This window comes from Lissotriton helveticus, chromosome 9 (assembly GCF_964261635.1).
Source record: "Lissotriton helveticus chromosome 9, aLisHel1.1, whole genome shotgun sequence".
Taxonomy (NCBI): Eukaryota; Metazoa; Chordata; class Amphibia; order Caudata; family Salamandridae; genus Lissotriton; species Lissotriton helveticus.
In genome coordinates this window covers 107,019,867-107,047,798 of record NC_136070.1, presented here as the reverse complement: position 1 = coordinate 107,047,798, position 27,932 = coordinate 107,019,867, and the positions used below count along the sequence as shown (strand labels likewise).

General features: G+C 41.6%; 1 protein-coding gene across 2 annotated transcripts in view; it reads right to left on the bottom strand.

Moving 5' to 3' along the window:
• Positions 1–193: 193 nt before the first annotated feature.
• The window catches only part of TMEM121 (transmembrane protein 121), a 657,309-nt gene continuing 629,570 nt past the window's right edge, over positions 194–27,932 (bottom strand). For both annotated transcript variants that reach the window (XM_078662004.1, XM_078662003.1), the window contains one exon: positions 194–3,197. In XM_078662004.1, coding sequence (XP_078518130.1) covers positions 1,421–2,359 — 939 coding nt within the window. In that variant the 5' untranslated portion in view covers positions 2,360–3,197 and the 3' untranslated portion in view covers positions 194–1,420. The remainder of the gene's footprint in view (positions 3,198–27,932) is intronic.

Below are 27,932 nucleotides of genomic sequence, written 5' to 3'. Positions count from 1 at the left end.
GGACACAGTGCCCTTAAAACAGTCTCCCAAAAAAAAAAAGTACCAACAAAGCAGGAGGCCAAAAAAGCAAATTAGGACAAAAGCACAAAATCCACTAAAATCAAACCAAAATGACAACAGAAATAAATTATTTTCGACATGTTTCCTTTTTTTTTTTAATTCAAGTGCAACGGACAGTTTTTCATTGCTCCTCACATTAATATAAAAGAAAACTCTACAAAAAATGAGATTGCTGTACACATTGTTGCATTCAAAGCTGCAGCAACAGAAACAAACCTGACATTTTTAGTTTCATTTTAAAAATTAGAAAAGGGCCTAAGAATGCTTTATTTATAAACTTGGAGGCTTCCTTAAACTAGCCCGAGGTGAGTGGGCAGTTCCAGCTACCTCAGTAACTGGCACATTGGGATGGGCAGAAATGACAACCAATTAACCCATTTAGAAAATGCACGCCCACCCAAATGACTGCATTGGCCAGAACCTTACAAAGTTTGTATTGATGTTCGATGAAAGGTCATCTGAGGAAGTCCTTCAACTTTCTTTCGGTATGCACATAGTTGCGGACAACTAAAATACATTCTACCAAGTTGTCTTAAATGACTGCTGCTTACTATACCCTGTCAAATGCTCATCCTTGAAGAGATACCTTAGTGCAGCTTAAGCGGGGGTGTCCAACATATGTCCAGGAGGGCCAGATCCAGACCAGATTTTCAGGATAACCACATAACATATTTACAGACAATTAATCTAATTCACATAGTTAGTGGAGATCTGTCAAAAATGGAAGTACGTTGGACACCGGTTCGCTAAATATACACATTTCCACATACAACAGGCATTGTTCTAGATATGTTCTTTTTTCTTGCTTCCTATCACTCACAGAATATTTCACTAGTTGAGATCAACAGTAAGGAGTATGTATATATTTAAAAATAACAACAGAACCATAGACAGGTCAGACAGTGTAGGAAATTATTCATCACTGCATTAAGAAACAGTAAACCAAGATTTAAAACAAGAATTTAACAGTTCACTCAGTTATCTTTGATCTGGGTGATGAATATAAGAAAATCCAAATTTCCTCCTAGGATTACAAAGGCTTCTGTTGAGCAGTGAAGTGGGTCATATCTCATCAACAGGAAAATTCAAGGAAAATTTGTTTGAGAGAGAGCTAAAAGGAGCTTTAATACATTTTGGTTTTACTGAAATGATGCCTAGGGTAAAAGGGTTTATACCTGAGGTGAAGAGGTCCAGGGACACTCCATTGCTTTAGTAAAATATTCTTTTTGTGCCTGGAAGCGCTCCAACTGGCAGGACAGGCCCATTATGTCTCTGATGGTGGTCTCTGTGGCCTGTCCAGTGCTAGAGCTGCACCCTACTCACGGTCAGGCTGAGCAGTCACTACAAACCTGGGATGGTGTCATGTGTCCAGTATTTCACGGGATGGAGACTGCTCTTGAGAAACCCCCTGTGTGCTGTGAATAGTCTGATTGTGGGAAATTGAGTTCTGTTGCAGTTCCAGAGCAATGGCATTCTGAGGAAACTCCTTCACCTGCTTCTTGTACTCCAAGAACGTGCACGCCTTGGTGGCGATAGCAATGATGTTCTTGCCAATGAAGATGGTCGAGACTCTGCTGTCCTGAAAAAGGACCATGTTGACCGCCCGAATGAAAATAGTTACGACATTGATGGTGACGAGGCTCAAGACAGGGTACAACATCATTTTCTGTGGGGCGATGTGTTCACCTTGCATACTAATCTCACTCAAAGAAACACAAGGTAAAATCAGGAGCAGAATGTAACAGTAGAAGAACATTAGACCTTCAGCCCAGATAGGTAGGCCTGTCTTGTGGGGTTCCCACAAGTTAGCCTGGATGTCCAAAATATCTAAGAGGTCCAATGCAACCCAGAAGAGACGACCTCTCAAATCCTCTTTTTTTCTAAACGTTCTTACGTACTCCATGCTATCGAGAGCAACCAGCACCAGGTAGAGTCCTGGCACACTGATGGACAGGAGTAACGTCAATGCTTTTCTTGCAACTGTATCTAGATTTTTTTTATCTGTTTTGTAATTCTGAAAAATAAAATACAACTTGATCTCCAGGACAAATATGTAGAGAAACCATAAAATCATGGCGTATCCCCGCTTAGCAGTCTTCACTTCGGCACCCACCCAAACAGCCACATAGCGGAGCACAATCAGAAAACAGATGTCCCCCACCAGCACTATGATGCAGACTCCAATTTTCCTTGGACCTTGGTTCTGCTCCACAAGATAGGCGTCCATGAAGGCCATGCTGGTCATGATTACTATCGTCGTAAGACACACGTGACGTTTGTCTGGCGGAGGCAGCACCATCTTTAGTATCACCAGCACAGCTCACTCAATCGGCACTCACTTGCAGGCCTTCATTAGGGAGGTGCAGTCGACCTTTCTCAACTACCTCTCATCCCAAAATTGTCATGGACGAAGTGCAAACTGGGATTTCTTTCTGGGTACATAAGTGATGTGTGGAGGTATAGCGGGAAATGGTCTCCGTGAGGCTGAGAGGCCAAAAGCCACTTGTTGCTGCTAACTTAGCCCATATATGATGAGCATTTGTGTTCTTGAAGAGTCAAGCAACCCCATAAAAATAAAAGATAGTGCCACTCACTTGTTTAAACAATGTATCCTTACATTGCCTTTGCTACCGTCAACTTAGTACTGCTTTTAACTTTTTATTCAGAGTGAAATCAACACTATTTTAATAAGTTCTGAGATTTTTATCCAACACAGCAAACTTTTATAAATGCTGCCTCTCTGCTCATTAATCACTGCCATTCGCCTCTGTTACCATAATGCTGGATCAGTCAATGTAGCTAATGTGCCTTTGGGCAGTGGGCTAACTCTTGTGGTGTAGATCCTCACAAATGAACAGTAATTGCTGGTTGGTCACTCCAATGCATTCAGCGATGCAAACTCAGGGAATTAGAAAGGAATAAAAGCTCAGGAAAAGATGCATCGCTCTCTGGAAGTTGCTCACAAGAGTGAGAAAGTTGCAACCGGCTGTTGGCCTTGGGATGAACTCCAATCTTGGGGAGTTTGTTGTTGGCTCATTTTATGAGGTCACTTGTCTGAAGGAAGCCGGTGGTTTGAGTGCTGAGGGTGCATATTTATCATCTTTGACTTCTTTGCTTTTTTAGTTGGTTGAAGAGATCTAAATGAGACAGAAGCAAAAAAAAGTATAATGAGATAAGTAATTGTACATGAATTCAGAAAACAAGTTTGTCAACATTGCTTAATATTAAAGTGTGGTTAACCCCACAGTCTATCCCAGTAGATTTATCTTGAAATAAATCCAGTGGTCCAGGAGGCCCTTGAGCCACTCGTTAGAAAAGCTCCACATGTCACCTTGGTATGCCTTTCCCAATGTTTCACTACAAGGCAAGATCTCGTCATCAAACTCGGTTGGAAATTTCAAGCCAGTGGTGGAGAATGCTAACCTGAGCATTCATGGGACACTCTTACCTGCCTTACCATGGACTAGCAGAACAATGTATTACGAATGCCATCTAGACAACCCTTGAGATTCTTGCAGCGATTCCTGCAGAAAATATCACACATCACAACAACAACTCCACATCTTATTAACCAAGCCAGTAATGAATCCTGGGGTTCTATTAAAAGAACATCAGATAGTTTGTGTAAAATACAGAGGTCAATATAAACGGGATTTGAACATGGGTGTTCTCAATGATTTTAGGATTCCTTAACCCCTTCCATGCTCATGACGAGCTCAGCTCGTCATGCAGTACACTGCTCGTGTGCTTATGACGAGCTGAGCTCGTCATGAACAAGGGGATCCAGTAAATGTTAGCACAGAGGGGGAATAGCTGCAGCAGTCAAGGTGTTAATTATAACCAACAGAAGACAGTCTGTTGAGTATGGCACATCCACAAATGCTGGCAAGCTTGTGAACCATGATTACAACCATGCCTGGTAGACCTGGGGGGTAGGAGAAGGCAGCATTCCTATCTCTTTTGCTAACAGTCAGTTTAGTCTTTGGTTCATTTTTAAGACAAAATGTTACAATATTTATATGGAGCAGCTTCTCCTCTAGTAGATTTCTCCAACAATTCACCTCTGAACATAACTGGGAGTGTTGCACACTTGGGGGGACCATGGGATTGTCAGTGGGCCTTACATTGGCTTCATCTAATTTAATTAGGATATGTTGCTCTTGAAACTGTGATGCCACCTTGTCCCCAACAGGTCGGCAAAAGTTTAAATAGATATATTGGTAAGACAGCCATAGTACGCATAGGTATGTGTTGATTAAAATGGGTGCAGCATTTTGTTTTCCCTTTAAACAAATATTTCACTCACGTTAAAAAGCTACTTGAATGTGACATCACCAATGGCCAATACCACAGGCATTCAGAATTTTCTGTCACTCTGTCTTGTGTATGTTATAGCCATAAACATAATTCAGCTATCAGATCTCTATGCTTACGTTAACAATTGAATAACAGTAGAATCACATATAATGCTGTATTGCACACAAAAGTAGTTAATTTATAACTTTCTTAGAATATGCCCAGGTCGCCTAACCAGTAACCATAGGATGAAACACATGTTCCAAAGTTAAGGTCCCACTCATGTGGTATTCATTACTTTCAGTCCGTTCCTGCCACTTCTTGCAATTCCCACGAATGACCACGTGTGAGTAAAAGTTTATCAAAAATATTATTACATTTATTTAATTTTAATTGTAAAATTTCACAAACGTTCTACCTCTACTGCTTACAGCTAGAAAATGTAATACTATGGTAAAACATTCTTAAAGAAATTATGAAATACTGTCTCCATAGAAGTGTTTTACAATTTTATTCCACTGGACTTAGAGTACAACTGTGTATGAGAAAATGGCCTTTCTGGTGCCAATTTTTTTTCTCTGTGGAGAAAGCCCTTTCACCACAACCTTTCCACTACTGTGTATATTCTAAACCTACCCTGGAAAACAAATTATCTTTTTAGGAATATATTTCTGCTTGTTCCCTGGGTCAAGTGTAGGTTTGAGCATACTAGGTTATATGGATGATTGAGGATGTGCACAAATATTCAGAGCATTTCCATTCTCAAAACCCACTCCAGCACCTCACAAGGGATTTACTCACACAAAAATTTTTGTGTGAGTAAATCTTTTTGCCACTACAAAACTGAAGCCCTGATTCAGAACCTGCACTTTTGAGTACATTAGCACTTTTGACTAAGTTTGCTGCTTTTCGGTCTTCACAAACTGCACTTTTGTAGTGACTTACACTTTTGTAATAACTTCCCAATTCACAAAGGTAAACTTACACTTTTGTGTAAGTTTACTACTTTTCAGTATTCACAAAGGCAAAATTAGACTAAGAGTCTAAATTTACTACTTTTAGGTATTCTCAATGGTAAATTTAGACCAAAAGCCTAACTTAACTACTTTTCAGTATTCACAAATGTAGGTTACCACTAGATCTAGCCAAAGTGCAGACATAAAGATACTTCTCGTAAATGCCCTTCGTGAATTCCAAAAGTTGTGAATTTAGATGTTTGGTCTAGGTTAAGAGCAAACGTCTACGTTTACCTTTGTTAATTGGACCCTTAGACTTATGGTGTACGTTTATCTTTGTTAATACCGAAAAGTTGTAAAGTTAGACTTTTGGCCTAAGATTTCCTTTGTGCATACCGAAAAGTAGCAAAGTTAGACTTTTCGTCTAAGTTTACCTTTGTGAATACTGAGAAATAGTAAACTTATAGGAAAGTGTAGTTTACCTTTTTGAATTAGGCCCTTACACTTTTGTAGTAAGCCCAACAAGGCATATGGTCAACCACTGGTATTGCAACTCACTCAGATATAAAATAATGGAGGTAGGCACTTACAATTTCATACATTTATATTTCTTTCAGGTGGCAGGCACCCTGGCAAAATGACTTATTGCTTATCATTTTTTTTTTTACAAAAGCTTTTTATCGTTTGTGTTTTTTGATGAGGGACAATTGTAGCATGACCATCTCCCTAGTCCACCATCATTCTAAAATATAACCACCAGTTGTCATATCTGCGCAGTACCCCATCATTTAATAACAACTGTGATCAACAAGTTCACCATATATGCAGCTCACATCTATCACAAGAAACATGTTTAATTAACTTATGAATTCCGCTAACATAAGGTGACTCAAAATTGCTACAAAAACGCATTATTGTGCAACAAAATGTTCTTTTTGTGGCACAAAATGTCCTAATCCATGGCCCAGTATCCTGGGGGGCTATGGTTTATACATTCTACCCAGCATAAGGGCCTTAATCCCAGTTTTCATCTTGTTGTACCACCCCAGGCTGAATACAGCATACAGACAAGACAGCAAGACACAACACATCCAAAGTTGCTAAACTATTATCAAAAAGTTGCAAAAAAGGCCAGACATATAGGCCTTGCAAAGGCATGTTTTTTCCTGTTTTCTAGGAAAACATTTTTTTTAGTCCAATGCTTTCCTTCCCACACTTCGAATATGGGTGATTTTAGTGCAGTTTTCCACACCCTGGGAAATTGTGGGGCACTCTCCCACGCCTAGAGCCTGGTTCAAGACTGCGTTTGCTTAGACTGGTCATTGACATTCCATTTCTTATACCAGTAATGTTGCCTTTACTGAAAAGATCAGTATTGCCAGCTGGACTAAAATTGAGCATAAGCATGTGTTGAATGAGCCCCTGTACTCAGACAAATACTCACTATTACAAGTAGTAAAACAGGCCCACAAGATACTGAACACGATTTGAGGAATGAGCCCCACTGACTCGTTGGAAGATGCAAAAGGTAAAACAAGAAATAGTCAAAACAATGTCATACATATTGGATGGTAAAATATTACCACCCATGCTACAAAACAAGGACTTTTTCGTTGCAAACACCAGCTTCATGGCTTGGCAAAGCATATCCCTTATATGAGATTCCTGCAGGGAATGATGGTCAAAACAATGATCCCATTCCCTATTAACCCATTCATTAGTGTATCCTGGGAATCCATTAAAAGCAAGTGACAAGTGAAAATGTAGACATCAGTAAAATTCGGCCTGGATAGGGGTTTCCTAATGAATTTGTGCATTTCTTAAACCAGACCAATGGAAGACCTTCTGTGGAGCATAGCGCACTCTAAGCATAGAGATTCTGGCATGCTTGTGAATTAAGGATTACAGATGAGGCCAAAGAAGTAGAATAGGTAGCGGGGAAAGGGAGAAATGTAAAATAAAATAGTAGGGAAAGGTAGGATAAATAATGGATGAGCCTAGAATCGCATGCATCACATCTTCGATTGTGCCATTAAATCGGACATTCAACATGCATGCCAGAAATCAATTGTCTATGCTTACAGAATAAACTGTTGTTGTATGATGAACTCTCTTAACACACAGACTCTAATAACTTTGCATGTCATAATATGTTACAACAAACTTTCATGAAAATGTGTCAACAAGACATTTCTGAGAAAGAAAAATAAAGCATTGTTTACCACAATCACCTGCATCAGTTCTACAGTGAAAAATAGGATAAACACATTTAGATTTCTAGGGAAGAGATATCTAGATGTAGCAGTCACTAAGGTTTAATCCTGTGAGCCTCAGGCGACACGTGGATGTCTACAATCCACATGTTTACAGACAGGTGCCTGTAAAGTAGTGCTCAAAGGTCCAGCTCCATTCAAGGGTTACAATGACCCATGCTGCTGCTTGAACTGGTCTTTACTGCTTCAAGGCACTATCATATTTGATGTAGATTTAAAAGAAATTTGGTAGTAAAAGGCAGAACGCCATTTCCCAGGATGCTTCAGGTGAGGGTGTCAAGTACTGGAACTCCACATCGAAACAACTTCTTTCACAGCAAATGCCTTTTTGCCATCTGTACAACATTTGTGGTTAAAAGCCAGATTTTGGCACCACCATACATTACAAGATGTACTAACATAACATTTCAGCCACTGATAAAGCGTTATTGGCCATTAAAAGCCATTTTCCAAGTAGTAGGCCCAAGCCGCATGGTAGGGACTACAGAGAGAGAACATTCAATGACAAGATAGAGTGGGATGTTTTACACCGGAGGGTTCGGATCGATAGCAAATAGAAAACAAGAGCGAAGCTCGAGTTGTCTATGGTGTTTTCTCAGAACCCCAAGGTGAAAAGCATCCCTATTACTTACTTTTTACCCATCTATAATTTTATGTTATCTTTGGTCCCAAAAATCATCTGCTTCCCTTTCAACTGCTGAGCATGGGCAGGCGAGAAATGAGGAAGCCATATATAACATGCACTCAACTCTCAAAGATAAAAAAAATACCTGGTCTCCTGCCACCCTCTTTTGCCACCCTCTCTGTCATCCATCTTCCCCCTCCTAAACCTGTGCTCTATTCTCTCCATCGAGCAGGGTGCCAGCGCTGCACTGACAGGCTCAGAGAGTGTCCTGTAGGCGGCATCCAATTTACGGCTGAGGTTATAGGCTAAACAGAGCATACAGAGCTTGAGCTGTCCTTTTTAGGTCAAGCCTGGGCAACACATGCGCTGCTCTGCAAGGCATGCTGTATTAGAGTATGGGCTTGAAGCCCCGCCCACCCTCCACCCACATTTTTCATTGGCTTGTGTCATTGTCACTCCTAAACACTGGCTTCTGCTTCGTTAATAGGCTTGTTAGTCCCTCCTTAGTACTGTCTTGTCTTCATTAGTAACCTCCCATGAGGATACCCCATTTTACATGTGTTGTTGCTCTGTAGGCTTTAAATATAGCCTCCGGGCACTATTTAGTTTAATGGACACACTCTCTCCCAATGTATTCTTTTTCTTTACATAGCACAGCACACCACGCTGATAGTAGCGACTGTGCCTTTGCTTTACTTGCTGCGTCAAATGCAGCTGCATTTTTAATAACTATTTAATTAATTTTTTTCAATTGCCCCATGCCACACTTACACTTTAATGTTGGCCACGCCCCTTTCCTTAGAGGAATTGTGTCTAAGCAAAGGGGCGTGTCCACCATTAAAGTGAAAGTGTGCTATGGGGCGGTTTCACAAAAAAATGCATTTGTTTGTCAAGTTGAAAACTGTGTCGTATCCAGGCAGTGGACACACAGCATCTTTGCAGGTAGGAACGTTTTTACAAAAGAGGCTTGCTGTGCTGCCCTCTTTTTTTTACTATGGTTGCCAACGTTGATAATTGTTTTAATTTCGGCAGGTCGCCAACAAATGATTCATAATCAGGAGACGACAAGACAACCCCACGCCAGGTATTCTTGTAGAGTCTAGGCAGTTAAGCCTTACGCTTACGTTTGAAGGAGAAAATATGGAGCATGAATAACAGCAATATTGTGTTTAATAGTGTTCTAGAGAAATCATCATTGCACGTAGGAATGAAGCACAGTGCGATTCTAGAAATTCAGAAGCCCTGACGAGAGTCCTTGTACCGTGAGGATCAGGACTCGAAACGCGTTGGCAATTTTTTCACACAGGGACTTAAATCGGTTATTCGCAGACACGGAGGGAGTTGAACTGTTTCCCCCATTTGCAAAATATTGTTCCCTTTGATCGCAAAAGATGATTCTGAAGTTCTGATGAATTATACACTGTGAATATTAATTGTGAAATCGTGTAGAAAAAAAAGTTGCTTAATGTGATTTTTGTTGTTATTAGTATGTTTCTGGTTTTTCATTTCGTGTAATGTTTAATGTGTATTGTTTACTATGAATTAGATTGTTGACTGCTCTTTTGATTATTGTATGTCATTTTCTTGATATGACGACAAGTCTTTCTCTATGAATTTTCAGAAAACAAATGAATTATTCAGAAAATAAAACAGGTTAATAAAAACCTGATCAAACAAAAGTTTAAGTTGTTGATCCTTTCAGCTTAAAAAATATATGCTGAAAGCTGGTTGAAGGCTCAGGTAATCACTTTTTTCTTGTTAAATTTATAGCCCTACCTGACCATTGTGCCATCGGGCCTAACTCCCTTGTTTTTCATAAACTTTCTGAAAGTGGCATTTTCAAACACACAATTTAAAAACCACCTTTACTAGTTCAGGGAGCCTAAGCTCCATTTCTCTATCTAGTCCTAATGAAAAGTTACACTTGTAAGATGTTACAAAGGAAACGGCCCTCCAAGACAGAATCAATACCAACCACACAACATCAAAGAACACTTTGCCATCGTCAAGGAGGTTGCAAGGCCAAACAGCGAGACTACAGACAGCCTCTAAAGACCTCTCCAACAAACTTGGCACCTTCTTCCACCACAAGATCAGGCAGATATATGAAAGAAAGCTTCGACACTCAAGACCCTCCCATAACGCCCAACGCCACCACTTGTAACCACGCCGCACTGCAACAGATCCTGCTCAATTGGACTCCACTCACCACAGATGACATATTCAAGAGGATGAAGAGCATTCACTCTGGAGCCTCTCAAACTGTTGCCCATATCACATCTTAATAGAGCAGCCACCTGCATCGCCCCTGAGCTTCGCAGCACCATCAATTGCTCTATTGAGTCTGCCATCTTGCTCGGTGACAGAAAATATGCTGAGATCAACCCCCTGCTAAAGTAGCCATCCACTGACCTGACAGACCTCAAGAACTTCAGACCCATCTCCGGGCTCCCCTTCACAGACAAGGGCATCAAGAAGGCATCAACACTCAACTCTCCGAGTTTATTAAAGGGAACCATGTCCTGGACACCTCCCAATCCAGCTTCCGAAGCAACCGCAGCACCAAGACCACACTCCGATCATTTCTGGAAGTATTGGAAACCAGAAGGGATTTGTACATAAGCTTGTACCAAGGAAGGAGTTACCCAGCGAGTCACAAAGTGAGAAACATTCACTTAACAGTTAAAGATGAGGTGGTCAATGAGTTGAATAATTTGTAACCGAAGGGAATAAAAGAACCAATTGAAAGTGCTGAGTGGATGCTCCCATTGGTGGCTGTTAGAAAAGCTAATGGGTAAATAGGATTATGCATAGATTGCGTGACCTAAAGAAAAACATAGTAGTAGAGACATTTTCTCTCCCCAAAATAAATTAGTTATTAGCTGAGACAAAGTGAGTCAAGTGGCTTTCAACCATAGATCTATCCTCAGCTTTCCATCATATAGCTCTTCATCATTCCAGTAGGAATCTGACCGCATTCATCACACCCTTTGGATGTTACAGATTTATTTGTTTGTCGTTTAGGTTAGCCTTAGTGGCTGCAGTCTTCCAGAGGTAAATGTACAGACTGTGCTAGGGTTTAAAAGGAGTGATGTACTTCCAGGATGATATTTTTATGATGGGTAGGAGCAAGGAAGAGCATGATGGTAAGCCGAGGGAGATTCTAGAAATCCTGAGCAAAACGGACTTACAGCAAAGTTGAGGAAATGTAAATTCTGTAAGAGATTTGTCACTTACCTTGGGCATGAGATCAGTGATGAGGGAATTTTTTTCAAAAAAAGAAAACATAGATCCAGTGTTTTATTCTGCGTTTTTTGAAACTTTGCATAAAAAGTCCTTTGAGTTGAGGCAATTACTTACTCTATTCTGAAGTTCTTACATCGCAAGTGGCTACCCGAAGGCCTCCCATCACTCAGCAGACATCGATTGCTGGTGGCAATAGGGGGTTAATCGCTGAATACCCAGGTCTCCACGGATTTGTAGAAAGGAAGTTCAGGCTCCAATAGGCACAAAACACAAGGCATATAAATGGAATGTGGAATTACAGAATGAGTTTCAGGGTATAAAGGAAGACAAATGTACATCCTTAGCTTTGCAAGGCTTTGATCAAAATGCTCGCACCATTCTCACCACTAATACCAGTGGTACACAAGTGTCAAGGAAATGAGGAAAGTGGAGGCATTGTCAAGTTAAAAGAGGAAAGTAAAGAATTCATGTTGGTGACCTGGTGTGGATTCGGACATGGAAAAATTGTAAGGGACTGTACAAAGTGAATGAATGCTGACAATTTGAGGAAAGTTTTTAGATCTCCTTTAGGTTTGAGAGAAATGCCTGAAAGCCACCGGGTTGCTTCAGCTGTGGATATTTTAGGTCCCATTCTGGATAGTGAAGGGGTGCTGAAATATATCGCAGTATTTATGGATTTGTATTTCAACTGGTCGTACGTTTGCATTCATTCCAAAGTGGATGCAACTGTTATTATTTCATTTTTGGAAACAATTTTCTTAAAGGAAGGTATTCCTACAACATTATTACACAGTGACAATGGGCCACACTTTACGTGGAAAAGTAAAAAAATGTAATGTCCAGGAATGGAGTTGAGGCAGTGCACACAGCAGTGTACTATCCCAGAGGAATTGGCAGTATTGAAAGATTCAATCAAGTAATCATGGGAAGTATGAAAGCTGTGATTAATGCAGGCAACAATTGGGAAAAAAGAATTAGGTAAATTAATCTGCGATTACAGAATTACACCCACAGTGACGGGTTACAGTCCTTTTACATTTTTTGAGAGGACGTGAACTGTTTACCAAGGATATCAAGGCTTTGATGTGATTGGAGCTTGAAAAGAAATGGTCACTGGAGGTGGCTGAGAAAAATTGGGAACTGGCTAAAAAGACATACAAGGAGTACAATGATAAAAAGAATGAAGTAAGGGATGTTGATTTGCAAACGGATGAGAGGGTGTGTGTAAAAATGGATAGCAAGGTGTATGACTGTTCTGCTAACTTGTCGGATGGAAAGATTTGCCCTTTCAGGAAGTTGCCTCAATGTAAAAAAGGATTGTCATTAAGCAAGGAGATGAGAAGGAAGAGAGGAGAAGAAGGAAAAAACTTGTGATAATGAAAGGATCAGGATGTTGATAGAAGGTGTCTGGATTGAAGGAGAATTAGGATATTCTTGGTGGAAGGAGTCTAGAGTTGGAAGTGAGGGAGAGTAATACTATTGAGAGTGATACAAGCAACAATGACGATTGGGAAAGGTTAGAATCTATCAAAGGTGTAAGTGGCAACAGCCTTATAAGAGGCAAGTTAACTGGTTTTGACTGAGCACAGAGCCTCTCTGCCACAAGAGAACAAAGGAAAGTGTTGTATAAATATTGGGGCCAAGACCTCAGAACTTCATAATACTTCTGGACTCAAGAGGAACCTTTGCCAAGGAGAAGAGCTAGGAAAACTGAAGGAGAAGTACAGCACCTTGCTGTGTGCTGTTTGGGGTTAGCCTGCAGTGGCTGTTTCTGCCAAGGAGAGGATAAAGACTTTGTTGTGTTCTGTGTCTCCTGCTGGAAGAAGATCTCCAAGGGCTTGAAGTAGAGCTTGCCTCCTGGTCTGAAGTCTTAGGAACACAGAGACTTCACCACCAGCTCCCCTGAACTTCCTTGCTGGGAGTTTTGACCTGCCAAGAGGTGCCTGTTGCTGAGTTGGGCCTCTGGAGGTTGTTCCTGCAGTTGGGAGCTAGAAAAGAGATGCAACTACGAGAAGAGTGACATATCCACACCTATTTAATGCATCGCCAAAGAAACCGATGCAAGCACAATGCATCCGTACCTGTTTCTGATGCATCGCCGAAGAAACTGATGCAGCGCCTGCCCTCTGCTGGAGAAATCGCTGCATGACAAATCCTGTGCACTGATCTCAGAAGTCTGACACCACTGCATTGTTTACGACACATGCTCGGCTGTGCGGCTGTGAGAACCAACACATCGTGGGACTGCGGCTGGAGAGGCCATCACAGCGCTATTGCTGCCGCATTGAGAACTGCTGCATCCCCGATCCCCATGCATCGCACTGGGGCGCCAAGTCTACAGGGACACAAAGGGCGCAGTAAGAAACTGACGCATTACTATCCCGCACAGTAAGAAACCGACGCATCACATCCCCTTCAGTAAGGAACCGATACATCACATTTCCTGGGCGTAAGGAACCGACGCATCACCTTCCCTATGGCTGTTTTTTTTTTACAATTTTGACGAATCCAATGTACTTTGTGTTGAAAGTCTTGCCTCTATAGTTGGCTATGGACAGAACTGTTTCTACCTTCTAAGAAGTACATTTTGATTGCTATATTTTGGATTTTAGTCATTTTGGTCTTCTTTGGTTTAGATAAAGATTACTTATTTTTTAAACTGGAGTGGTGTCCATTCGCAGTGTTTTCACTGTGTTACTAAATGTGTGCACAAATGCTTTACACACTGCCTCTGAGATAAGCCTGTCTGAAAATCTACCAAGAGGGTGAGCAGGGGTTATTTTAGAAGTGTATCCCCCTTACCTTGACTAGGAAGAAGAGTCTCTACTTGGACAAAGGTTCAAAACATTGCCAACTAGAGACTCCCATTTATAACAACATGTTAACATGATTAGAATTATTAGTATTATTTGTTAACCTAAGAAGAAGAATTGTAAAAATGTATTAGTATAGCATTTAAAATGTTAGTTAGTTACTAAAGCGGAAGGGTGTGCGGTATCTGGTTCAGCCTAAAACCATGGGCAACAGTTACCATGGAAGTGAGGATTCCAGAATATGTTGTAATGGCAGTTGGGTGAGTGTTTAGTTGAAGGGCAGACATTACTGCTTGCTCTCCTGGAATAAATATCTAGTAATTACCACTGGCTCCTGTCATTGATGGAATGGACACCCCAGCAAGGCCCTGAAAAGTATCCAGTGCAATGTACAAGCAGCTTTAGTATTTTAATATAACACAATTACCTTCATTATGGGTGCAAAACACCTGCTGACTCACCCTCAGAGATATAGATGTACTGATTTCCAAACTATGCAGCCATTCTGAAAAGAAGGGTGATGTGACCTGAGTTTCCACTCAGTCCACTGCCGTAAGTTTATCATGACAACCACAGTCCCCATCCACACAGTGTCTTATTAACGCAAGGGAACGTTGAACTATGTGAATGTGTGTGATATGTGAAGACTGTCTCTGTATGTATTATTGTTTTAAATTATGTTGCTTTTCTTCTTCCCTTTGTGTTTTTCACTTTTGTTTAGAAGTTGTGTTGTTTAGCTGCTGTTCACAGTAACTTTTTACGTAAGGTGTCTTGGCAGGAATTTTTATATACATGAAGTGGTTGTATGAAATCCATGAAAATCTATAGCAACATGTATTAATTTATTTGGGTGTGGGTACAATATTTTTTTTATCTTAGGAAGTGTTGTTGTCCATCCTGAAACTCAGGTATGCTAGTTCCTTTTTCACAACCTTTTTTAAAATAGATTGTCTATTAACAATGCAATTGAATCAGAAAATTCTAAATTGTTCAAACTAAGGACTAAGGACTGGGGCTGGTTCCTTCACCCTCCCTGAGGAACAGTTAGGGGAAGACCTGGACTTCTGTGCCTCAGCAGGAGGAGAGAGGCACCAAAAACCAAGCAAATGAGAAAGCGGGTGTAGGGAGCCAGTGAATCAAGCTTCTTGCAATTGTTCAACAGAGCACATGCCGCTCCGTCGCATCTTCTATTAGTTTCCTCATGGAAGGCCAAGCTCTTGGAGGACACCGCAAGACACTTTACAACATACCATGAGGAGCGGGGATAAGTGGGGCCCATACTTGAAAGCCCCTGGGGGCCCCGATCACCCCGAGGGTAGACATAAGAAGACCAGGATATCCATTCCCAGGCCCTGAAGAGAAAGAAGATGGTGCGTTTATCGTTGGAATCTGGATTGCATCCCCGAACTGCAATGTGCTGGTATGCCATGCATATTTCCCACCTGTTCCCAGTCTGGGGGGCCCTCAGCCTTCCTCCCTGTGCTTTTCATGGGCAATGGGACAGTGATGCTCCTGCTGCTAATGAGAGCGAGGAACCAAATGGCTCCCACCCTGCGGGACCAACAAGGAGAATGCAGCTGCCTCCCAAGCAGCAGGGGTGTCAAGGGAGCCCTATGGACCACTGGGGCCCTAGGACTTCTCCCACAGCCCCCTATGCAGGATCTGCCTTGGAGGGCCTGTGTATGACCAGGCACCCGAAGAACAAAAGAAAAGGAAGAAAAAGATGTGTGCGTTAGGCCACACGCTTTTCAAGAAATTGTCCAGACCTCTCATTTGAAATTCCTAGTTCCACTGAAAGAGTTCTCCATAGTGCCTGGTTCCGCCACACCTCAGAAGGGTTTTCAGTAAAATGACCCTAGGTTTCCAGGGTGAATACATCTAGGACCATTTGTTCTACAGCCTGAGAGAGCAGGACTTTCTAGTGGTTGGTCCTATGGTTGCATATTCTGTGGTCTAAAGTGGCAGATGAGAGACATAGATGTGTTACTTTGTTTGGCAATGCTTTATTTAAACTGTATTGTTGACAGTGATTTTTATAAAGACTGCAATGCTTTGTTGACGAGGATGATTGCATGTAAACCTGATTACAGTGACAGAGAGATCATTTTTAGCATGTGATTCTTGGTTTTCATTGAGGTGACCCTGACAAAGCTCTTAGGCCTGCTTTATTTGGTTACACACCCCTATATTATAATGTGCTACCTGCTATAGATAGGGATGCTTGTGATTTTAGGGGGACAAGAGCCAGTAGGGATCAAATAGTATTTCAGAATGTCACTAACATTATTTCCACCCACCATATGTATATATTTGGAACTCACTGCATGGTATTTACTAGTGTGTGGGTGATAAATGTACTTTTCTTTTTTCTAACAAAAAGCACAAAAAGGACAATCTTTTATTTAGTGATGTTTTCGTTTGCCGGGGAATGCTGATTATTAGCCTACACCACCTCCCCTGAGTAGGCTTGGTCTGCTCTGCTTTGCTACCCTAAGAGAGTCTAGCTCTATAATGGAGTCCTCTGTACCCAGTGAGGGCATAATTGTGGACCTATTACTTCTGCAGGGCTCACATCCTGCACAACCATTAACCCGATTTCCTTACAGTTAGGATGTATTTGGAGCATCATTTGAGACTACCACAAATATGAATATAAGCATATCCAATTTAGCGAATACATAATTATCACCAGTTTCAGTCCATGTCCATATCATTTGGAGCTGCAGATCCTTTTAGAACATAACAGCACCTCATACCTCTAGGAGAGAGAACAGAATATGGCAGTGGAGGAGGCGAATGACCAAGGCTGTTTGCTACTGCTAGCCACCTTGCCCACCCAGTTCCTCGTCAACTTCTCAGATCTCTCACTAAGAAGAGTGTCACCTGGAGAAGTGCAACATCTAATGTAATATGCTGTACTGTTGACATTCTGTGAGGTTATGTCACACATAGCAGACTCATAAAAGGGACTTGATTTACAAACCAGATTGGATTGTACAGACTGCCCAGGAACTGGGATCAAAGGAGATGCCTATGGAAAGGCAGAAGGAAAATTAAGGATTAAAAAAGTAGAGTCTTTTCAACTGTTGACACCTGAATCAATACAAGCTGTTTACACTGGAGGCCATATGCCACCAAGCAAATCACTTTAAAACTGTAAAACCACGTGTTATACAGAGGGCATCACCTATCTTGCCCTGATGTGATGATAATTGTCTCATTTATTTGTAAGGCCAACCAGAAGACTGGCACCACTAGCTATGGCCAACAAGAAGAATGAAAGGCCTAGAATGGTCGGTAATTCCTGCTTCTTGAAATTGGTCCTGAACTACATTTGAAAACTAGCAGTGGATCACAATTAATACTCAGTAAAAGCCTCATACTGTAACACATTATGTGTTTCTTGAATCGTATATGTGGGGTGCGAGCAGTCTATAAACTCACAAGGCATCACCATGCATAATGGCAATCTGTGACAGCTTCTCATTATTAGTAGCAGAGTCCTAAAATGACATAGTGGGCAGTGGAGCTGTGCAAGTCAGTGTGACTAGAAAGGATAAAAGAAAACTGAACGGGCATGTTCTGGTGTGGTACTTTGGGTCAAACTGAAGGAGGAATATCAAGCCAAATGGCTTGTAGATGTTACTAAATAGGTCGGCAGATGTCAACATGGCTCACTGACTCAAAGTAGAAGCCATAATACTCACTGGTGGCATGGTCAGAAGCCTGAGTGGGTGGAGTGAATTTCCATTTCAGAGCAGGAGATATTGCTAGATATTTCTGGAACCTCTTGGGTCCAGGTAGGCATACCTAGAATTTATTGCAGCACACCACATTGTGGAAGGATGTCCAGGCAACCCATCCATCAGAGGACAGGCTGTAGTGGGCCTCTAGCTGAATAAATAAAAGAGTTGTGGAGGAAGGGGAGGAGGGTACGAGGACTCCCATCAGGTGAGGGAATAAAAGGACCTGTCTCCATAATTGAAATCCTCCGTAAAGTTAGTTAAATCTCTTGGGTGTTACCATCACAGGAAGCATTGGAAGTGGGAATAACCCCATAAACATGTGGAACCTTGTGGGTGCAAAAGTGAGGGTATCAAGAGATAGAGAGTACAGTGCCTGGTGCGCTTACAATATACCATTCACTCTCCCTGATGTGCCATAGAATATACAGATTTTTTTTTTTTAAATGAAGACACTTGTATATACACATAGGGCCCGATTTACTTCATTTTGTAGTATGTAAAATAATACAACGGTAGTACTAATTACTACAAAATGCAATTTACAAACCTACAAGTGTAAATCCCCACCTTTCTTTTCTATGCGGAGATCTTCACACATATTAATGTGCTACATAGTAGTAAATTTGGCAGGGGCGGGGGGGGGGCTGGCTGAAAAAGGGAACTTACTAGCTACTAAATGGAAGGGTTTTAGGGATGGTGAGGAAGAGGTTTAGGCAAGGACATAAACCCACCCACAAAAGAGTAAGCCCATTGCTACCCACAAACTGCACTTCAAGAGTCACTACAGCCAAACATGACCCAAAACAGTAGCAAATGTAGTTCAGCTCACAGCTGGAGAACATCTATGACCACACATTGCAAACCACAGAAACTATAACACCCTCCAATAGAAAAAATAGAACGATATAGGAAATACCATCTGATGATGGTGCATGGGGAAAATCGACAGTGATACACAGTTATCACAGTTGTAATAATGTACAACTGTTCAACAATACACTATAAATAAAATCTACATATATATATATCATGCATTTTTTAGTGCAAATAGTAACAAGAAAAACTGAAAATGCACACAATACCATATTCAGATATGCAACAGAAAAATCATACCTTGAGCTGGTGATATGACAATGAGAACAGTGATATCATGTAAAAACTGGTGTAGCTAAAGGAGATGTTAATGCACTATACTGCAATAATTTCAAAGTCCATGGCTCCATAGGTTATATAATGTTTCAAAAGCTTTAGTGTTTGCTGAGGTCAGAAAGCACTAAGAAAGAAAAGGCACAGAACAATACTATACAGCTCTGAAATAGACATGGATGTGAAGTTTGAAAAGAGCTAATGTTTTGAACCTTGAAATGGTTACAATTCAATTGAAGGAAAACAATTGCCCTACTGAAAATTGGATAGCTTGTGCCATTCAGTAGCCCTTACTACAGATTACAGTTTGTGATACCAAAAGTTTGCAAACATTTAAAATCAATACAGAACAAAACAAATACAGAGTAAATTCAGTAGTTGTACATTAATTATCCGTTAAGAAAAGGGGCAACAGTCAATCTCCAGACTACACTCCTCCCTATCTGGTGAGTGGTTTTAAGAGCTCGGTGATGTTTGAAAATACATTGTCATTGAGATACAACTGGATTTAGGTTTAACTATGCCAACTCCTTATTTGCTGGACTTCGAAACTGTCCTCTTCAACTAATAAAGGTCATTCAGAAATCTGCTGTCTGATTGGTACTAGTTGCCCCTCGATTTTGTCACTCCTTCTCTCTACTTCGAACACTACCCTAGTTTCCCATCTGCAAATGGATCCTCACTAAGGTACTTTGTACTGTTCTGAAATGTCTGAAAAGACTTGCACCTAGATGCTTCAACAATAAACAAATAAAGGGATAGGATCCCCTAAGAGTTTAATTTTAATTCACAGCCAATATTTTTATTATTCCTCAATTCATCAAGTGCAGGCTGGATGGTCGCAACTTTTTGGTCTGGCTGGCAAAACTTTATGATACTCTACCAGGCAATCACGGCTTGATCTTGTCTGGGTATATTTAGACACTATTCAAAGTCATGTCTATGCTCCCAAGCATTTTAAACTTTTTAATGTAGACCAAGTTATCTTCTTAACGCCACAAAACCTCTGCTAATCAAGTGCTTTATAAATGCACCAACACTAAGGTTCATCCTTCAGCAGTCCACATCTGCTCTTATGTTAGAGGAAAAGATTGGGCTTTAAGTGTGCTCCTCTAGTCTCACCTAAGCTCCCTTTGTCCGGTCCCGCGGGCAGCTGCTAAAGGAGGAGGGGTATTTGCGAGGCTAGATATCCCACAGCCGCGACCCCTCGAGGGAGTTCGGTGGGGCAGGGAGGCGGTGCGGAGGAGGGGCAGGGAGGGGCATGGTAAACAACGGAATATGGATAATTGAAGGTAAGTAAACAATTTAATAAATAAAACAAATTTCGTAGCGGGCGCTGCATCGCATTTTGCAATGCAAAGTGCGCTACGAAATTCATTTTATTTAGTAAATTGTTTACTTACCTTCAATTATCCATATTCCGTTGTTTATCACCACCCACCCCCCCACGCCCGCACCGCCTCCCTGCCCCACCGAACTCCCTCCACGGGCCGCGGCTGCTATCCCACCATGCAAAAAAAATCTTAGTTGCAGAGACCTCAACCAAAAGACATCCCAGCCTTGGACGAAGGTGGACTCTCCTTCATGGAGAGCTACAACACTTTGTGGTGAAAGCCAGAGATACCTGGAAGCCCAAAAGTATCACCATCTGGACATTGAATGTGCGTCCCTTGTACAAGACAGAGAAGACAGCCAAAAAAAAATACAACCTTGCCCTGCATGGCATCAGCAAGATTTCATGGACACACTCCAGACAGAACAGCCTGCCTTCAGGAGGAATGCTGCATTATTCAGGACATGAGGAACAGAATGGCCAACATACCCATGGAGTATCACTGATGCTAATGCCAGCAGCCAACAGAGCTCTATTTGGTTGAAAAGGTCATGGTCCCAGAAACATCACAGCAACCTTCTGAACAGAAAAAAAGAGTCTCAACATACATGTTATCCAGTGCTATGCACCTACAAATGACAGCAAAGAAGAAGATAAAAAATGTTTTTCAAACCAACTCCAGTCCATCCTAGAGAAATGACTTGAGAGAAACTTCACCATACTGATGGGGGACCTTAATTACAAGACTAGAAGCGACAACACGGGTTATGATGAAAGCACTAGGTATTCCAATTAGGCAACAGGGAGTGGTAAGGAATACACTAAGCCAACAAGCACAACCGTACAACTGGTAGTAAAGGGCAATATGAATCCATGTAACACAAAAAGACATAGGCACAGATTTACTAGCAATTTGTGCCACAGCAACATTATGCAAAATGATGGAAAGAGATGCACAGAGGTATTCTGTGCTGTGAATGTGCTCTTTATATCCCTTTACATAAAGGGGCGTCTAGGTGAAACAGCTCAAACAGCCATGTGACACAAAGCCTATTCTAGTAGCGGGCTTTACTATTTTTAAAACAAACTATACCCCGCCCCGTAAACCACCCCCTCCCCCACACCTTACCCACCTCCCGTTGAAGTAGTCATTAAGCATGGAAAATAATGTCATTATTTTCAAAAAATAAACCACATAAGTGATGAAGTGTGTAGCACATATCCAGTACATGGGGAACTTCTGGGTAAGAATACAAATCCTATGTTAGACACCATACACTCAGCTCTTCACTTGGTGCAAGGCTATGCATCATTCAAGGCAGTCTAATCAGAGCATCCATACAGTGGTTTGACAACAGCAGTCTCAGCAGATATTATTCTGCACTGTTTCCCCCCCTTACACAGTGCAGAACAGCATGTTTGGTTGCTGTGCTGGAATGATGAGTGAAGAGTACCACTGAAGTGGCAATACGAAAACGTAACTGTTCACAGTGCTACTAAACTGCAAGACTGTGGGCACACAAGCTATCAAAAAAGAAATATAAATCTGGGTGTGAATGCATAAACATATGTTCACTAGAATAGTGAGACCTCTTAGTTCGTCTGACCAACATTTTTCACTCAGTTGCCATCAATGTAGAGCAGTAGTCTGCATCCTGGCCTAAAACTGTTTCATAGGCTTCTGCTCACGTCACCATCCTGAGTCTTAGGCCTGACTTACTGTGATAACACTATTGTAGTAAAAACATGCAAGCACTATTTTGCCCTTCTAACTTGCCATGCAGTATGTACGTAAGCCCAATAGAATAAGTTAGCTATAAGCCACGGTGAAACTACACACAAACACAAATATGCACGTTCAACGTACCATTATTAAGAGGGGTGAGTTTGTGAGGAGAATAGCTCTGCTTGGTCTACAGAACTACTAGTTATGTGGCTGCTCCATGGGAATGCAGGCAACAGTATTGTCTACTGAGGCATGTTTACTTGTAAAGAGCTATGCATTCTGCATGTACCTGGCTCCATATATTATTGCTAAGGGAAATGGCAAAAGAGATTAACATAAAATTAAATTAATGGTTTGCTTTGTTCATGTCAACTATATTCTCAATACAAAATTATATTTAGTTAGGGGTTTCTCAAAGGCAAATGGCTCTCATCCACATATGTTAGACAACTTCATTGGTTATAGAAGTCACACATATTTTGAGGGGCCCTTAAATGGTTATGCCAGAAAACCTGTTTTGAACAGCAGATGCTCTTTATATGCAACCTCTCCAATGTGACCTGGATCTTTCTTTGGTCTGCGTCAGATGTGATAATCCAGCATGTTGCAAAAAGGCCATAAGCAAACGTTTATTGAAACCCTGACACATGGTGTTAATGATTCAAGATTCACTCTGCAAATCCCACTGAATACGCATCAAGAGACTGTTGAACTCCGTCCTTGCAATGGCATTTGCAAAATGCTATTAATTCAATCTCTGTTCCTTTAATGGTCACAGGCTTCAGTAGAATAAAAATGGAGGCACAATGAGAAGGGGCATTGAGAAGGGGCTCCCATGGAGCAGTGGATGTCCCCCTGTTGCCTGCGTGTTGACATTCACTAAGTTTTAGATCTGGCATCCTTGGTGTGGTACTTCCCTAACATTCTGCCTTCAATCCTTCTGTTTTGCTGAATTTGTCTTTGCTGGCTTTAGGACTCTGCACACTTTACCACTGCTAACCAATGCTAACGTGCTTGTCCTCTCTCCCTCAAACATGGTAAAATTGGCTTACACCCCATTGGCCTATTTAATGTACTTACAATTTCCTAATAAAGTGGTACTACATGTACCCCAGACCTGGAAATTAAATGCTACTAGTGGTCCTGCAACACTGATGATTGTGCCACCCACTTAAGTAGCCCTTTAAACATGTTTCAGGTCTACCAGGCCCAAACCTTCCTTTTTTATAACATCTAAGACAACCCTAGTGTAGGCTCTGAATAGCCCAGAGGGGAGGGTGCGCTGTATTTAAAATGTAGAACATATGCTTTTAAGTTTTACATGTCCTAGTAGTCAAAACTCCTACATTTATTTATCAGTACTGCAAGGCCTAATAGCTCCCTACAGGATAACATTGGAGTTCCTTATTACATTTAATAGGCTGTAACTTCCATTTGGGAGAAGATGGACAGGTCAAGTTGGTGTATAAAGAATTTTAATTAAAAGCCCACTTTAATGCTAAAGTTGGATTTTCAATCGCAATTTTTTAAAATGGCACTTTAGAAAGTTGCTATTTACTTGTCCTAACCATGTGGTGCCTGCAACCTGAACCTGGGTCACATGACTAGGAGTAGCTGGCAGTTGGTCTTTGTGTATTGCTCCCGACAGTGAGGTAAAGTGAAGATAGATGTTCATAGGATGGGCCAATCTGAGTTAACGAGGGTGTAGAGATATCACTTGCACATCACAAAGGGCTCAACACTGGTCTATTGTGAGCCTAGTGAAACAGGAAAGAGAGGAAGGGGATGACTGATACCTCAGGGGGTGAAAACCTCTAGAAGCATCCTCCACTTCAAAGTGGGCACCAGGTATAAATATTGGACCCTTAGGCCCAACTCTTTAGTACACTTCTGGACCTGGGGATTCCCCCAGGAAGAAGGACTGTTGCGCCGCTATAAGGGCTGTCACTCTACTGGGCAGTTGCTCCAAAGGACTGTCGCCCTCCTGTTCTGACCCCTGCCCTACTGTCCTTTTGCCTGGGTGAGAAGGACTGGACCTACATCTGTTGAATTCAGGACCCCAGAGTAATTCGGGTTAGTTGGTCGGCCTCCTGACTTGAGGCTCAGGGAAAAAAGCCTTCAACAACCTTGAACTCGACACCTGGACTCTGCCATCTGTTATTCATACCCTGTGAAGTGCTATACCCTGTCTTGACCTCTTGGTAGTGGGCCTGGGGGTTCCTCTGCCGACCCATTTGTGGATCCAGCAGAACCAATGTAATTTCTCTGCTGCGTGGTGCAACCCGAGCAGAACTGACACATCACCCTTGCAGTCCACAGCCTCCTTGGAACTGCTGCTATGTGACACATCCTCAACGAAGGCCCTTGGATCACAAAAATCTTGTTGACTGTAAGCTAGGCAACAGCACAAGACTCCATATCGTAATATCGCATCTTCTTTGGAACCAATAGTTCATCCTCAATGCCAGACTTTGCATTGCAAGCCCACTCGTGATGACCTGCTCGACAACGATGCATCACAGCCCCTTGGAACCGACGTGACAAGATGCATCTCAGACCCAGACCTCGCATCGCCTTTTCTGCACAACGCATCCTCGACTCAAGACTCTGCAACTTTTCGTCACCAGGATTTAAGGTACTCTTTTTCAGAGGGCCTAGATGGGCTTCTGTAGCCGGCCAGCATTGCTACATTGTCCTGGTTTAGCGAGACCAGATAGCTACAGTTGGCGCTTTGTGTTTTTTGGTGCTATTTTCATTTCAATCTTTAAAATTGCATAGTTCCAGTTCTACTGATTAGATTTTTGTTATTTTGGTCTTGATTTATTTATTAAACTTTACTCAAGTGTTCTAAATTGGTGTGGGATTTGTCTTGTGTTGTGTTTTCACTTCATTACTGTTGGAAGTGCTGCATAAATACTTAACACATTCCCTCTAAGTTAAGCCTGGCTGATTGGGTGCCAAGCTATCAAAGGGTTGAGCGCAGGTTAATTTGGGGGGTTGCTTTTGCCTCTCTCTGAAAAGGATTGTGGTTGCTGCTTGAGTAAAGAATCCACCCCCTCAACCAATAGCTGGGCCTCATGGAAAACTTCAGGTTTGCAAGAACTTGCAATGTGAACTTTTTAAGGCACAAAGCCATTTGTGGGTCCCAATGCCGTCCATACAAAGCATCTTGGGTTCTTGCACTTGCATAGCCTGCCATTTAACACAGCACAGACTTTGCAAGTGCAAAATGTTTGTTTCCCTGGCCCTTTGTTACTTACGCTTCTTAGATATGCCTACGTCATAGGCTACTCCTCCCAAAATGGCGTTTTGTGATGTGTCAGGTCCTTCTTTTATTCGTTCCTTCATTACCATGCTCTGTCTCTTCAAGACATATTGGGGCACATGCATCAACCTATTTAGTAAGTGCAAACGGTGCGAATCGGTAAATTCGGCCGTTTGCGCTTCCTAAATACGTTTTTGGGATGCATCAAACACTTTTTCAGAATTCGCATTTTTTTGCATTTCTTAAAAATGCGAATGCATTTAAGGAATCGCATTTGTGCGATTCCTTAAATGCAATGCATCAATTTAAAAAAAAATGCGAATTTTGAAATTGGAAGTGCAAATTAACACGAGGTTGACCCTTGTGTTAATTTGCGAAAATCTTTCAAAATGCAAAAAAAAGCATTTTTTACAGTCATGTTACAGACACACATGTCCTTAGGACATGTGTGTTTGAAACATGCACTTTCAAATACAGTTCAGGGGTGCAGGGGGGGGGTCCTTTGGACCCCCCCCCCCCCTGCACCCTTGGAATGCATCAACAAATTGCGAATTCGTAAATGCCTTCCCATTGACTCCTATGGGCCTTTCGGCCCGTAGGAATCAATGGGATTTGCGAAAAAGCAGTTAGGAATTCGGTATTTATTTGCGATTCGGTAAAAATTGCGATTTTTTCCGAATCACAAATAAATACCGAAAAAAATGATGCATAGCATTTTGCAATTCTTAATTTGCGATTCGGTAATTTTCGCAAATTAAGAAATGCAAAATGTATGAATGATGCATGTGCCCCAGAGTTTTCTAATAGTGGGCTTGGAGTCAACACATTACTTTCTAATGGATGGCTTCATTGGCACTCTCTCTTCCTTGCTTCTTATTGGTCAGCTGCCAAAGGCTTCCTTTCTCTTTGTTAGTGTGTCCCTCCCCTACAGCATGGATGCATCAATGGCAACCTTCTACTGCTTATCTTTTTAGCTGCTACTTTTTTATTTGTATTATTCACTGTACCATAGTGTGTCTTTTGTGCCATATTTCTCTTGCACTTATTCTCCTCTGTGTTCCTTCTGCCTGCTGACCTTCTGCTGTCCTCCGGCTTGCCCTCAGCCCCTTCATCCCATCCTCCATTGTTGTCAGCTTACCCCCAGCACCTCCTATCCTCCATTATCTGTGTTATCCCTTCCTCTGTCTGTATGTTTTCCCTCACAGGTGCCCTGCCTCCTTGTTGCTTCCTGAATACTTCCCGCCTTGCCAGCAGAAAAAAGTGTTTTTGTTTACTTTTGTTTAATTTGTACAATGGTGTACAGCAGCCACACTGCTATACAACATGGGTAAAAAAACACGTTGACAAAGTTAAAAGCTCTCTCGTGGGCGAGACCTTTTGAATTTCTCAATGCTTGTGTTCTTCTTGGTGCTCCATTAAACACAAAAGGAAGTCTATTTTCAAACAGTCCTCGCAGATGAGAAGGTAGACTCCTCGCAGAGCTGGCCATATGTTCTGGGATTGAAGACAGCAAAAAGTCAGACAAAATGTGGTGTTGGCTTTATTCAACACAATGGGCTCGATCAAAACAGGGAACATCTGAATTTGCTGCATGTGGGTGTTGGCTACATATGCACTCAGGTTAATGCACCTCACATTCGTCTCACGTCTAGGATGAAGAAAAACGTGCACTTAATGCCTGTGGAAAAATATCATTTTGATTATGATAAAAAAAATGTACTTTTAAGATCCTGCATTTCAGGTCCCCTTTTGCATGATGACCTTTATGACTTTCCTCTCTTCTCCTGCCCTTTTGCTATCTATAACCTCTTTGGGTGTTTCTCTGACTCACTTTGTGGTCTCTGGGTTGGTCCAGTGTGCTGTCTTTGAACTATTTGATGCTTCTCCTCCCATCTGCCTTTTCTCCGTCACACCATCCACTCACGCATTCCCATTGTCTCCATAGCACCTTTACTTACCATCCTTCTATCACCTACGGTCTTGCCTGCCCCATCCCTTGTACTATAATTCTGTAGATGTGACACTCACCCCACAGTTTATTTTTCTGTAAATCTCATTCCTGATGTTTTCTTTCCGTTCATTCCTCATTTTCTGTCGGCATAGTCTTCTATGCTCCCATGTGGGGGTTATCCCTGTGTATTGTGTCTTCTGAACGTCATTTACATTATTGTAAGCTTAGAGAAACAACTTCTCATTGGGTGTTCTTCACTCCGTGCTGTTTATTCCAATTGAAAATGTTTCCTATGGTCTGTTTGTCTTTTTATTTCGATCAAAGATTTGTGACAAAAGTGGTCACCGACATCTCACTCTACTGCATCTTATCTCGACATTTACATTTGAATTGATCATGCAATTGAAAGGAGGGTGACTTTTTCCAAAAATGACTTTCGAAAGCACAGTCAAGCAAAGCAGAATTGAGATGTTACTACATAGTACTCTCCACAAGT